At 37.3% G+C, this 15,491-nt stretch overlaps 1 protein-coding gene across 1 annotated transcript in view; it reads right to left on the bottom strand.

The window, feature by feature from the left end:
• The window catches only part of Glra3 (glycine receptor alpha 3), a 138,336-nt gene that overhangs the window by 92,956 nt on the left and 29,889 nt on the right, over positions 1-15,491 (bottom strand). Inside the window, exon 2 of the mRNA XM_041673841.1 lies at positions 6,277-6,404. Coding sequence (XP_041529775.1) covers positions 6,277-6,404 — 128 coding nt within the window. The remainder of the gene's footprint in view (positions 1-6,276; positions 6,405-15,491) is intronic.

Below are 15,491 nucleotides of genomic sequence, written 5' to 3'. Positions count from 1 at the left end.
TGTAATCCACACAAATTCTATTTGATATTCAATCAATTATTTAAGAGTTTATGCATTCTTCCCTATGCAAGAAAGGACAATGAATTCAGCATCAAATTCTAAATACGTTTTTAAAAAGTACAACACATACTCATTCAAAAGACATGTGCATATTTAAATAACATTAACATATTTATATCATATTGAAATGTTAAAGTAAACATCAATTTGGTTATAAAGGTCAATGTTTTAGATCCAGGACTCTTGTTAGGTCAAAGTTTTTGATATATACTTCATGATCCTCTTGGGGCCTTTACAGATGCTTGATAATGTAACTGTAAGAGTGTGTTGATCAAATTTTGTCATTTTCATTTCCAAAGGTGCCTTTAGGAACCTGGTAACATTAATGAGCATGAATTATAGAAGCTTGAATCCATCCATTGCACTCTTTCATCTTATGAATAAAATTGAGACCAAGTGAGGTGGTTGCTTCTCTTCCCTTGATGGAAGAGTTGGCGTAGAGCATAATAAAAGCAGCAGTGTGGTGAATCTTTAAAAAAAAAATAAAAGAAAAGAAAAAAGGAAAAAAATATCATCTTGACACAAGGTAGAGACACCCTGGAAGGGGAAATCTCAACTGAAGAATTGCCTCTATCAGATGGGTCTATGATTTTTATGCCCAAATCTGCAAAGCCCCCCAAAAGCCAACAAGGAGATGAGTAAAAGCAAAGAACCTTTATTTTATGCAACTTTGCAAGCTTGGTCTCTCCGCATATCCAACGGAGTGGAATAAATGGAGAGTCCCAAGCTCAGTTAGAGTTGGGTTTTTATAGTAGTAAAGGTGGGGGATGAGAGGTTTCTGAGGTTTAGGACATCTGATTGGCTGACTTTTGTCTAGGGGTGTCCTGGTAAGTATGTGCTGGCAGGTGATTCTATCTACAGCGGTTGGAATGTTAGACATTTCCTTTGGATGTTCTTTCTATTCTTGGGTAGTGCCCAGGTAATCTTAGTTTATAGTCCTTCCTGCAACAAGGTATTGCTTCAGGGTAAACTACTGAAACTCAGGCCTCCATTAAACTTAACAATGGTTGAGTCTTACTCTGGCAGGTGATAATGGTTAGAAGTAAAGAACTTCCTTTGGATGATCTGTTCATATTTAGCTTATCATGGCTGGCTCCTACATCGGTAAGTCTTTGGCACATTTTTTTTTTTTAATTAATGATTGATATGGGAAGATCAATTGTAGATGATGCCAACCCTGGACAGGTGTCCTATGTTACATAAAAAAGCAAGCTGAACAAGCCAGTAAGTAAGCATCATTCCTGCATGCTCTCTGTTCTGGTTTCTGTCTCCAAGTTCCTGCCTTGGCTTCCCTTTGTTTTGGACTGTTGCCTCTATGCCGTGACCTCTCTCATTGCCACATTGTTTTAATTCTTGATATTTCATCAAAGCAAACCAAAATAACTAGAACGAGGAGGTATCCTTGCACTGTTGAGGAATCCCTAATTTTACTGAGTAATGAAAGCTTTGGAGGATAGGATATAGGAGATTTTTTAATGGTATGAGAGTAATACGAAATGGACCCAGCTGAGGACAGTGGGCATGGAGAATCAAAGGAGATGAATACAGCACTGTCAGGCTTTGAAGAAACTATGTTCTACCCATAAGACGGGAATAGGTCAGAGGAGCCAGCAATTTTGGAGTTTCCTTTTTATCTTAAGTATCTTTTGAAAACTTTTATGGAGTATGAAACTCTGAGAAGATGGTAAATCTACTTGCTATCACTGGCGGCACCTGTTTAACAGCCCTTGGCCAATCTGTTACTTCTCTGTGCCAATGCGAAAGCTGTTATATCCATCCAATACACCCCTATGTTTAGCAACAGAGCAAATAACTGCTACAGCATCCATATGGCCAACTGTGCTTCTAAATTGTTCATTACAGTCCACATCCTTGGCCTGAAAAGCAAATGACAGTAGTTGCAGATGTTTTCAGCGGCAATCTCTCTTTTAAATGTCCCTTAAAGACATAGAACATGGCTTTTAAACTTAGAGATGAAGGAAAAGCAGAATATCAAAGTGCAATTCAGACACTTGGTGGAGATGTTATTTTTAATCACAGTGGAGAAAGCGTTCATTAGTCCAATGTAGAGCAAACAGTCAAACAACTCAAATTTTCATAAGAATGACTCTAAGGAATTTGTAACAGAATTCTGTACCACAGCTTTACCCTTCTTAAAGACAATATAATTGAAGATGAAAAATAACCCAACCTAGAGATTTGTTTTTATTTTAGCTAAATGAATATGCATGTCGCTTGGGAGAACTCTCCTTTTTCTTAAATGAGCAAAATATTCTTGATGACTATAAATACAGACTTATAATTTGTACTTTAGGAATAAAAATAGAAATTCATTTATTCTATTCACAGAAATGCAGTTCCAATTTTTTTCAGATGGCTGTTGTAAGACAGGTTTATATGCCGGCGGTCCCTAGAGTTTTGCAGGAGAGAAGCATTTCTGTAGGGAAAGGCTACAAGACATGGCATGTTAGGTAGAGATCAAGTGGATGTGCATTATACAATGAGAAATATGATGAGGTATAAGATCCAGGAAAGAACAGGGAGTGTGTGCTTTTCTGTTCCTAACCCATAGACATGGAATTTGAAGGACACTCGTCTCAGGGGAATCCAAAAAGAACAATTTCAGACTGCAACCAACGTGGGGAACAAACAAAACAAAGTAGCACCAGAGATTCGTTACACTTTGATCAAATAAATAATTGTATGGAGGGTAATGGGAGTCAAAAACTGAGAAATCGATATAAACTTTAAAGACCTGTAAATATCAATGTAAAACCAAGGTCTTCAGTGATCACCTAAGGAAGTAAATACAAAAATATCTGCAAACATATATGTATGTAATGTTTGTGTATATGTGGTTAGATATATCTCCTATATGTAGATATATCTTAATGGGTAACAATGTGAAAGTTATCAGTAATAATAAATACCAATATGACCTATGTTTAGTAATATTCAACCTATAATAATACAGACAAAATAAACATATTCAGCCAAAATAAACTATAAACAAAATACAGTTGAGGAAATACTTGACAAATGAGAGGTAAGTTATATTCTTCTAAGTAACTGAAAAAAAATACTTTCATGCCAAGGTATTTTTAAATGTCTGTTTGTTTTCTAATTAGAGAGAAAGAATGGGGTATGGATTTGAGCAGGTGGGGAGATTGGGAGGACATGGGAACATTTGAGAGAGTGGAAACTAACGAGAATATAATGTATGAAAAACATACTTTTAATTAAAAAAAATGAAGAGATGTTTCAGACAGTGATTGTAAACTGGATAGCACTATTAAGGAATCATTATTATTTAAATAGTTGATGAAGTATAATTGGGAAATTGGAAGTTAGATGGAAGTGGTATCTTCATGCTATGTTGCTAGTTATAGTGGTCATCAAAGTTAATGGCCTTGCTTCTAGTAACGGATTGAGTGTCATGATTTCAGATCACTAACTTGCAGTGAAGTAGATTAATTTTAAAAGGTGGGTTTTTATTATATTTATTATTTTGATTATTTGAGAATGTTTTCAACTTAAAAGTTAGATAATTACTATATAAATAGTAATTTAAAGGTAAGTCAATGTACTGCAAGGAGCCAACCCCAATCAATATATCTGTATCACAGCTCCTCCATCTAGGAATCAGGGACTATCATAGAAGAAAGGATGAAAGGATGAAAATATCTTAAATATTTTAAGACCCAGAGGATCAACACATCATCTAAAGGAACAGTTTTTCCTAGAATGTTAATGGAAATGATACTGTTAAGGGGAATGCCTTGCTGCCTCACCTTTATGCAAAGACCTAGAGGAAATGAACAACTGTTGGGAGGAGAATCAATTCTCCCTGGAGAGAACACGCTTTTTGGTTGTCAAATGGAGAGTGGTAGGCCCTGGAACATATATACACAATCAACGGTAACAGACTCCACAGAATGTTTTTATAGATTTGTGCATATCTACATGAAACAAGAGTAATTTAAATATTTGTGTGTTTACACATATCTATCTGCAACACAGTAATGAAAAAAGAGGCTATCTTGGCTTCGGAGTGATTAGAGTGGGGGTAACTGTGAGGGGTTGGAAAAATAAAAGGTAACCCAAAAGTGACTCTATTTCAATTAAAACATAGTTTAAAAAATAAAAGTAGAAGAAAACTATAATATACTTTGACCATGTAGACATATATAAACAGTTTTTATTGTCTAGAGATAATTGTATTGCCAAGTAAAAGTGAGAATTAATTAATGTATCAAAGAAGATGTGAGGAAGTTCATAATTAGTTTAATGGCATAAAAAGTAAAAGATTTTAAAGACAACTGACAGATGAGATAAAGTATTATATCAATACAAATGAAAACTGAGTGGAGTAGGACTGAGTAAAAGGACCTCAGAATCATTCTCCTTGCTCATTTCCTATGAAACAAGATTGTTCTTAGTTGGCATTAAGGCAGTTTGAAATATTGTAAATAACTTTGTTGACAATTGGGACAAACATGATACTTTTCGGTACCTCCAGACAAAAGCCTTGCACATCAGGAACATCCCATGTTACTATGGAAGTGTACTGAAACGATGTGAGTAAGGGAAGGAGGCTTTGTGTGGCTCACAGTTTCAGGGTATACAGTCCTTGACAGCAAGAAAAGCTTGGGTTGGACCCTCTTGGTCCAGGTAGCAGAAATTTAAGGCATAGTTTCCTCACAAATCTTCAACAAAGCAGAGAGCTCAGGTCAGGCTAAATTGTTCAATTCCAGCAACCCTGCCTCCAGCTAGACATTACCAGCTAGAAGTTGTAGCACATCCCATAAGCTGGAGAGCAAGTGCTCAAACACCTGTGTCTGTAAGGGGTATTCCTCAGACAGGACATTGTATGCAACAAAATTCAACAAAGAACACCAAGCACAGGTCCAGCTCAGAAAGCCTTTCCTTTCCAATTTAATTTTCAAGAGAGAAAATATTAAAAATGACAGAGTGAAAGGAAAAAGAATTGGGGGAGAAATACAAAAGCTGCAACTATGCCCACAGCAATCAATTTGATTGTTCTGAGCTAAGTGGCATTTTACCACTCACAAGAAATTTGGTGGTTTGATATGAATCAATAATATTTAAAAATCTGATTTTTTTCTATGCACTTTTAACATTTGGAATTTTAGTGCAGCAAAACTATACTTATGATGATGATGTATAAATGATACAAAGATAACATGCTGTTTATAACACTATACTTATGATGATGATGTATAAATGATACAAAGATAACATGCTGTTTATAAAACTATACTTATGATGATGATGTATAAATGATACAAAGATAACATGCTATTTATAAAACTATACTTATGATGATGATGTATAAATGATACAAAGATAACATGCTATTTATAAATTTGTATAGCCTGTGAAAACCGTTCAACACAAAGCTAGAGCTCTAGGGCAAAGTAAGGGCTCTAGTCCATCAATTGTGATAAATTAACTATTTTAATATAAGATGCCAATAGCGAACAAACTATCAGGATGGATGACTATGCATCAAATAACCCATATTCTCTAAAGCATAGACTGTTCTAACAAGTGCCTAAATTTTACAGCAAAGGTTTCTAGGCAAACCAGAGCTCAAAAAATATGTTCATTTAATTCCCATCCTGAAAATTAAAAAGGAATTTATTATTTCTTCTGGTTGCTTCTTGGTTATAGAAATAGAAATAAAATCTGAACTACTGATGCTAAGCTTTTGCTCCAGACAGTGGGATAACAGATAGGCATTAATACATACATACACACACACACACACACACACACACACACACACACACACTCCTCTAGCAAAAAGCTTATATAAGACATATAGGTATTTAGAAGCCAGGCATGGTGGAAAACACCTATAATACTACATTATTGACACTGAGGCAGGAGAATAGCCATGAGCATGACAGTGGCTTTGGCTATATGGAATACACAGCAAGGCCTCGTCTCAGAAAAACCAAAATCAACCAAATAATAAATAACTATTAAGGAAAGAACAGTACTGTTTGTCCACACCAGGCACATAATGCTTTCTCTAAACATGAACACGGCTTTTCTCTTGCAGGCACAGCTCTTATTAATACAGTATTTCAAAGACTATTGGAAATAAGTGCTAGAGTTTCTGGCAGAATCAATTTGAAAACTTCACTTCTTTAAGCACACCACACCCGAGGAAGTACACAGAATAGCTACCTTTGAAGTTAGGCCTGATTCTTGCATCGTACCCTGAGGTCCGCCCCATTAGTTTGTCCAGAAAATCTGAAGGGGACATTGGAGCACTGCGAGGTCTTGCACTGTTCGTTTCCTTTGTGGCGACCAAACTGCAGATGAAAAGAAAATGAGAGACTTTACAAACAGAAGTCAGACACTGCTTCCGAGAAGAGTCAAATGTGAAGTAAGAATATCTTTGGCAAGAACACCAAAGGAAACTTAAATACCACACAGTAAGCATTATGAGACAAATATTTATGAATTTATGATAAATGCTTATTAATAAAATGCCACATATATTCTTTCATTTGTTAGTGGTGGCTTCATGTTGTATTAAATCTAGAGACAATCTATACCAAATTTTTAAGCTTTCAGAATCTGTTTACGCAGAGGTGATGTCAGACTGCCATTTTGGCTAAAGGTATCCTTAGTACTTGAGGTACTAAAAATATGAAAGTGCAGCTGTGATGTGTCATTTTCATTGCTTCTATTGAGACAAGCATTTTAGGTTTTAGGTTTTATACATTTTGCTCACCAGTAACTAAACTACTATAAAATATGTAGATAATATTGTTCTTCATTCAGTTAAAATGCCTCCTCTATTAATAACAATTTGTTCAACTTATTTACAGTTGTATACTGTTTCTATGTTATATATATTTTGTTAACATCTTCCCCCATCAGTGATTGAGGTAGTTGCCAGAGCTGTAACATTTGGAAGAACAGGCTCTTAACCTCATCTGGGCAACACAATCGTGCAAACTCTGTTGGTAGATGTGTGGGTGAGCCAGCCCTGAAGTGGCAAGCATGGGAAAACTGTCCCCACTACTTGTCTGTCAGCGATGGTGTGGGTGGAGGAAAGAAACCCCCCTTTTCTCCCTTCTTTCCCTTACCAGTTGCAGCGCTCAGGAAAGCAGACCTGATCCTCCCTGGTCTCATTATCAGAGTGTAGGTGACACAGCCCCAAAGTTTCAAACAAGGGAGTGATGTCCCCGTTACTCCTCTCACATGTATTGGCACAGGTAGAGGACAGATGCCCCACCCACCCAATCATTAGTTCATGAGACAGATGGAGGACCTGGTCCTGGGCTCAGAAATGTAGCATTGCTCCAGCCCCTCACCTGGCACAGCACTCGGAAGAGCTGACCATGCACCTCACTTGGACAACACAAGTAGTGCTGGCTTGATGGTGCAGGTTGGGGAGAGCCCACCCATAGGACATGTGAGCAGGAGAATTGGACCCACCGCTCCCTCATTGCTGCGAGGGTGACTTAGCCAGGGTAATGCTGGAGAGCTCACTCAAGTGGTGAGGGCAGGGGAGAACTGGTGAGCTGACCAACCCTGTGGCTGCCTAGGTTCAAGCCAGGGTTGCGACTTGGCCTATGGCAACGTCCACCCCATCTGTGTGATATGCTGGACCATGTGAAGGGGCCTGACACACAGAACCAAAGTTGCAGGATCTCCACAACACAGGGCCACAACAGCAGGATATCCAAGAAAAGTCCTAGTGAGGGCCCAGCATCGTAGGTGTTGTAGTAATTAGAGTCAGTGAATCAGACCAATGATTCTTTTTATTTTATTTTTTTAAAAGAAAACTATAGTTTTTTTATCATACATACCAATCCAAGTTCTCACTCCCTTCCTCCCATTCCCTTCACATACCCTGCTACCCCCCCCCACCCCATCCATTCCCCAGAGAGGGTAAAGCACATTGCTTTGGGGAAGGTCCAAGGCCCTCCCTACTATATCTTGGCTGAGCAAAGTATACATCCAAAGAGAATAGGTTCCCAAAAAGCTAGTGCATGCAGTATCAATGAATCCTGGTGCCACCGCCAGTGGCCCCTCCATCTGCCCCAGCCATGCAAATGTCCACTATATTCAGAGGAACTAGTTTGGTCCTATGCTTGTTCCTTCCCAGTCCAGCCGGAGTTGGTGAGCTCCATTAGCTCAGATAGACTGTGTCAGTGGATGAACCATTTATGTCGACCAATGACTCTTTACAATGAACACTCAAACACTTGCAAGTAAAGATATATGGACAAAGGAGTTTTCTGTGTGACTCACTGTGTCACATGGCAGCTTCCATGATGAAATTTTTTACTTTTTTCCTTTTTTTATTTTTTTTTTCTCTTAAATTTGTTTCACTGGGGGTGGGGGTTGCAGGGTCAGAGGGTGGATATGAATAGACAGGAAAATGAATGGGATCAGGATGCATGATGTGAAAAACACACTGAGTAAATAAAAGTAGAAAAAAAAATTCTAGAATATGTCTGTCAATGTAGAAACACCAACCAGAAATTTGGTCTGGGAACTTAGAAGTTAAATGGATAGAATCTTTGTTGAGTAAAGGTAGGACTGTATTTGTGTTTTTAGATCCATTTTGAAACAGGGCTTTATTATCCTACCCTGTGTGACAAAGTATTTAGAATTCTCCTACTTCAGTATACTGAGTACTGGGACTATGGACACGGGCACCACGTCTTGTTCAAACTTTTTCTTTTTCATTTAATTGTTCTTTTCTAGAAACCCATAGTGCGACTGAGCTGCTGCCTTCTCATTTACCTAGCTTGGGTTGGCTAATGGAGCATAAATGATTTCTTAATCCTCAAAACTTCAAGAAAGTTATATTGACCTAGAACACACATGGTGTTTGGACATCAAGTATTCAAGGTGATATTATTTTGCCTTATAGTCTCTCATATAATATATAATATATAGATATTATAGTCTCTCAGCTCTGCCAGACAGTTCAGAATATTGCCGAACTTTGAACCATTTTTAGTCATCACTTGGTCACACAATGAAATTCTTAAATGTCTTATATTTCTCCTGTGAGAACTTCAGTGCATAGTAATGAAGAGCCTTGGGGCACCGCCATCAAGTGTGTACCTGTAGATGTAAGTGATGATTCTCTGTTTAGCTCTAAAATGTAATTGCAGGGACAATGAGGATGGTGTCCACGGAAACACCATCTCACTCGAACATTGTCTATGGTCAACTGTACAGCGTTTCCCCCTTGTTCTGTGGTCACTGGTCTCTTTCCTACTCAGTGAGTTTCATTCCACCATCCTCGCTTTTTGTTTTCTGCAAATGAAGCTTTTCCTTCCCTTTTCTATCCGCTCTAGATTGTGTTATGATCCTAACTCTAATTACCATTTCTCAACCTCACTGCCTGTTTCTGTGACCATGTAGAATTTTTCCTAATATAAAAAACAGCCAAAATAATAAATAAAAAGAGGAAAGCTGCTAATTCTTCAATGTTTCTAGAATTTTGCTCTCTGGTTCTGACTGTTCTTATGTTACAGGATACAACATTTGCTCATCCTGTAGGCATATGAACATAAGTGTAGAAATACAGTGTTGTAACTCTCCATAATTACACATGGCTATATCACTTACCTTTAACAAATTCCCTCCATTTAGGTATAAGAATATCATAACATAATATAAACTTCCAAATTCTCCTACCAGCTAGTTTAACTGGATAAATCAATAATGTTGTTTTGCATTAAATGAAAAAAATAAAGAAAAAGATTTATTTTTTAAAAAAAGAGATAAAAACTTTAAAAAACTAGATGACTGAGCTGAAATCCCTTATATCATCTATGGGTCAAGGAGATAAGATAGGTCATATCTGGGTGCAATAAGTTTCTTCCTAGAAGGGAAGGTGAGATAGACCTCATCTGAGGCAGAGAAACCAAGGTCCTGTGAGAGCGCAGAAGGTATTGAAGTAAAGTACTATTGCCAAGGCTTATGGACCACAGCCAGAAGCCACCGGAAGCAACTCAAGCCAAGGAAGGAAACCAATAATGAGGACCAAACAGCATCTTGTTTTGGAGTCTATAGCAGTACTGTCACAACTGTTTCTCGGAAGGTGAGGTGGCTCTTAGGTGTGTTTTATCGTCATTTGCCATGACATCCAGAGAAAGTGGATGCCAGTTCTCAACGAAGTTCTTCAGTTGTTCTACTTTTTCTATCCTAGAATTTCTCTTACTTAGTTCTTTTCTTTTACAATTACTATTTCTCTGTTAACATTTTTGGTTTGGTTATATTTTTATTTTTGTTCTTGAACAGAGTTTCCTTTTTTTAAAAAAGAATGTGTTTTAAATAACTAATTTAAAGGTTTTACTGAGAAATCCCTGTGAATGATTCCTCCCCAAGTTTCAATTTGTTAGTTTTTGTCTTTGTCTAAGTTATGCTTTTTTTCTGTTTCTTTATGTATTGCATGATTTTGTAAGGAAAAGTAGACAGTGTGACAGTGCTGGGAATAGTTTCTCTCTACCCCCAGACTTTTTAACTGTATTTTGTAAGGCAAAGTTGGCTTGACTAAACCCACAAAACCTATATTAATCAGCATTTGACACCATAGAGTATCTCCTTATTTGGAATGGAAGTGGGGTTTATAAGTTCTTAGATTAAATCTCTAAGTATTATTGCTGGGAGCTATGTTTGTGAGCCAGATAGAGTGGAGGAGGCCTTCTTAGGCCTTTCTTAAGAACTTGTATGTTTGAGATTCTTTGCTGCTAGGCCTGCCATAGAATGGGACTGACAGGGGACTTCAATGCCTGCAATTAATTTTCCCATTTTTCTAAAGACTTGAGCTCTGTGTTGGTTCCTTTTTTCTGGATACTTTTTTTGTTAACTTGACATAAAGCTAGACATATCTGGAAAGGGAGAATCATGAGAAAGTCATGTCTCAAGACTTTCCTATTGGTGAATCTGGGGGTATTTTCTTGTTTAATAAGCAAGCAATGGAACACAAGGCAGTAAACAACACTCTTTCATAGTCTTTCCATCAGTTAATGCTTCTATGTCCCTGCCTCTATGTTCCTGCCTTTATGTTCCTGCCTCTATGTCCCTGCCTCTCTATTCCTGCCTTGAGATCCTGGACTGACTTTTCTGGATGATGACTATAAGTTATAAGTTGAAATAATCTTTCTCCCCAAGCTGGTTTTGTTCATGGTGTTTGTTTTTTTTTATTTAAAACACTGCTTGACCCATTAGCTTTATTTTTATTGGCTAATTTACATATTAATTTAACCCATTTCTATTAATCTGTGTATCATCATGTGCCTGTGGCCTATTGGCTAAAGTTTCAGCATGTCTGTCCCTGTGGTGGCTCCATGGCTGCTTCTTGACTCCATCTTCTTCCTCCCAGCATTCCGTTTAGTTTTCCCCACCTAGTTCTGTTCCCTTATAGCTCTGCTATAGGCCCAAAGCAGTTCCTTTATTAACAAATGATGTTCACAGCATAGAGAGGGGAATCCCACATTATTGATGATTGATAGAGGAGGGCTCAGTCCATTGTGGGTGGTGCCATTCCTGGGCTGGTGGTCTTGGTTTGTCTTGATATCTTAAGAAAGCATACTGAGAAAGTCATGGGGAGTAAGCCAGGAAGCAGCTGCCTTCAATGACCTCATCAGATCCTGCTTCCAGGATCCTACCCTGTTTGAGTTCCTGTCCTGACTTCCCACAGGTCAGGGAACCCTATTGCTGTTCATGGTGTTTTATCACAACAATAAACAGTTAACTAAAATAATTTCCAAATCAAGGAACCAGAAGTGTTGGCTTTCTAAATGGTCTAACCCCTCTTCTTAAATATGGCAACTTCTCTCAATCTCTTCACAGGACCTATGTGTGTTTGTCTTCTTTCTCTCTTAAAAATAACCAGCCATTTTAAAGTGACTTTCAATATAACCTTAATGTACCCTAATTCTTCCATTTGTGATTAAAGTTATGTTTTGAGATACTAGGGTTTATTACATCAATATGAATTTTGGAATAACACAATTTAGTATACAACACATGGTATACTCACAACCCCACACATACGTGTGACCATAGGTGTCTAGGAGGATACAGAAGTTTTCCAAGTCCCTATGAACATGTGCATCCATTGATTTTCCTTTTAAGAATTAATATGTGTCCATTATTTGTTCTCACTGTTATGTATTGCCTCAGGTACTTGTCAAACTAAAAAAGATATCTATAAATAATTTTGATAAATGTCTCCAGGAAAAAAGCATTTTCATTTTCAGTGGGTGAGTTACAAGTTACAGTAAATAAAAGGAACTCTGCCAATACATTTTCCCAGAGAACCTTCAAATGTGAAAAATAACAACAGCTCTCTGAGAATAAGGCATTGAAGGTTGAAACTCCATTCTGCCCCTTGTGATTGACTGCTCTCACTTTATAGTGTTCCCACAGAGCTCAAGAAGGTGGACTAGGAAGCCAGAAAGCCATAATGTCACAAGTTTCACTCTTCTTATAGAGTTAGATATTTTTAATAATTAAGTTGCTTCCTAGGTTGGTGCAAGCCTCTGATTAATTGCCAGAGTTTTGAAAATGTTGGCTTCCAGTTTTCTCCCAGTATTTGTAGAGAAGAGAGTTGATAGAGGTCCATATGACCATACTTTCACCATCCATCCCCACAACATATCTCTGAGACCTCTTGTCATATAGGTCTTTTGTTTTGTTTTGCTTTGAGTTTCTCCCCATTTAACTTGAATTGGCTCACTGCCTAGTGCTTTTTGTTATGTTTAGAGATGTTCGTTGGATTCCTAGTCTCTTTAAGACATTTTAACATGAAGGGACATTCAATTTGTCAAAGTTTTTTTTTCAGCATCTAATGAGTTGATTGTGTTTTTTTCTTTCACTTTGTTTATATGGTGAATTACATTGACAGATTTTCTTTAAGAGATTTATTAATTTCTTCCAATTCTTTTGTCTTTTTATTCATTTCTTTAATGGAATTTTTTGTTTTGTATTTAAGGGTCTCTACCATCTTCATAAAGTTATTTTAAGGTATTTTTCTTCTGCTTCATCTGTGTTGGGATGTTCGGGTCTTCCTGTTGTAGAAACAGCACTTCCTGTTGTTTCTGGTGCTGTCATTTGCACTTTATGTTGTTGAATGTACTCTTTTTTTTCATGTGTTGAGAACCATATCTGCATCTCTGGGATAAAGCCTACTTGATGGTAGGTGATCTATTTTTTTTTTTTAATGTGTTCTTGGATTCGGTTTGCCAGTATTTTATTAAGTGTTTTTGCATTAAGGTTTGGGAGTGAACTTGTCCTATAATTCTTTCTTTGATGGGTCTTTTTGTGGTTTGGGTATTAGGGTAACTGTAACCTCATAGAAACAATTTGGCAATGTTCCTTATCTTTTTATTTTGTGAAATAACTTGAGGAATATTCGTATTAGCTCTTCTTTGAAAGTCTGGAATAATTCTGTGTTTAAACTGTCTAGCCTTGAACTATTTTTGATTGAGAGACTTTTAATGACTGCTTCTAATACAGAATGCAGATACATAGCCTGAACTGGCCATCTCCTGTGACCAAGAAAGACTTCAAGTGGAGGGAGTGGGAAACCAATCCAACCTTTGACCTACATTGTGCTCCGCTAATGGGATGTTCTGGGTTGAGGTTGGCCTAGAGATTGAGGAAGTGGCCAACCAATGGCTGGTCTAGCCTAAAGCCCATTGCAGAAGAGTAAGTCCACCCCTGACACTGCCTGGTTTACCAGAACCCGCAAGCTAGATGACCCAGAGCATGAAGATAGAAACAAACTTGCCTAAAGGAAAAAAAAAAGTCTGTCAATATATTGATGCGTAATGATATTCATAGATTAGAGACTAGCCCAGTTGTCAGCAGAGAGGTTTCATCCAGGAGTTGAAGGAAATGGATGCAGACCCATAGCTAAACTGTAGGAAGAGCTTAGGGAATCCTGCAGAAGAAGGGGATGAAATAATTGTATGGGCCTGAAGAGATCAATGTCACCACAAGAAAACCCATATAATCAACTAACCTGGGCTCACAGGAGTTCACAGAGACTGAATTTATAAGCAGGGAACCTGCATTGGACTGACCTGAGCACTGAGTATATAGTTCCAGTTGTGTAACTTAGTCCTCTCTTGGGACTCCTAACAGTAGAGCAGTTGTTGTCTGTGACACTTTTACTGGCCTGTAGGACCTTACTCATGTTGGGTTAGTCTTACCTAGACTTAATACATGCTTAGTCTTATTACAACTTTCCATGTTTTGTTAATATCTTTAGGAGACCTGTCCTTTCCTGAACAGAAACAGAGGAGGAGTGCATCAATTGGATAGCAATAGAGGGGTGGGAGTAGAGGGAGCTACTGGGAGGAGAGAAGGGAAGGGAGAACAAAAATTGCAAAGCAAGCTTTGAAGATTGATGACTATAAAATATGCAAAACTCCTAGGCAAGGATATACCCTATATTTTATTTCCAGTTAATATGACTTGAGTGTTTGTGTCTTCGTTCAATTTCTCTGTTGGAATTCTCATTCCAAGCTGATGGTTATAGAATATGAAACTTTGGACAGCTAACTAAATCATGGCAGGAAAGGCATTGCAAGATAAGTTCTAGAGGTTGGTTTAGCACTTCCAAATATCAGGTCACAGAGAGAAGACCGTGACATCTGAACCAGCAGACCTTCACCAGACCCATATTTTTGAAGCTTAATCTTGGACTTTTCAGATTGCAGCACTGTGAGAAATAAGTTTCTGTTGTTTATATGATCTCATTTACCTAAAGTTTATTACCATGTTCTAAATGGGCTAATGTAGAGCCACACAATTGAACAGACGTGCTTAGTTTTATTTTGACAAACCTAATTTTGAGAGAAAAGGATTTTTTTTCCTGAAAAAAGAAGTAAATTGTTATCTATGAAATATCTCTTTTTCCTTCTCTAATAAAATAGTGACTTTGCATACAGTTGAGACTGTTTCAACGCTAATTCTTGGTCTTATATGTTCTTAATTTTTTTCTGCTTACACAGTAGTCTGTGAGCTTGGTACCATATTAACATTAGTTATCAGAGAGTTAGAGTCCTCTAAAAGATCTCATAATAAAACATACATATGGCTCTATATAACTAATCCAAAGTGTTCTCTTTTTTTAAAATGTCAACATCATCTGTGAATTTAAATTAAAATATACTTATTTAGTTTTTAAACCTCAAGATAGAAATAGGCAATGAGAAAGTTTGCAGGATTAATTTAAGATAGATCTTCTGAAAATAGACTTTATCATCAAGGCCAGTTTTTTTTTTTTTCAAACCTCTCAGTTTACAACGCTAAGATATTTACAGCAAGTTACTATGACTGTGGGCAAATTATCATGATCAGTACTTTTAAAAGAAGCAAATTTAACTCTTTTATTTATGAATCTTCTCACA

The sequence above is a fragment of the Microtus oregoni genome, unplaced genomic scaffold (genome assembly GCF_018167655.1).
Source record: "Microtus oregoni isolate MIOR12 unplaced genomic scaffold, Mior012 000024F_ref0000369, whole genome shotgun sequence".
Taxonomy (NCBI): Eukaryota; Metazoa; Chordata; class Mammalia; order Rodentia; family Cricetidae; genus Microtus; species Microtus oregoni.
The sequence above is the reverse complement of the archived record's forward strand: the minus strand, read 5'-3'. Positions and strand labels throughout refer to the sequence as shown.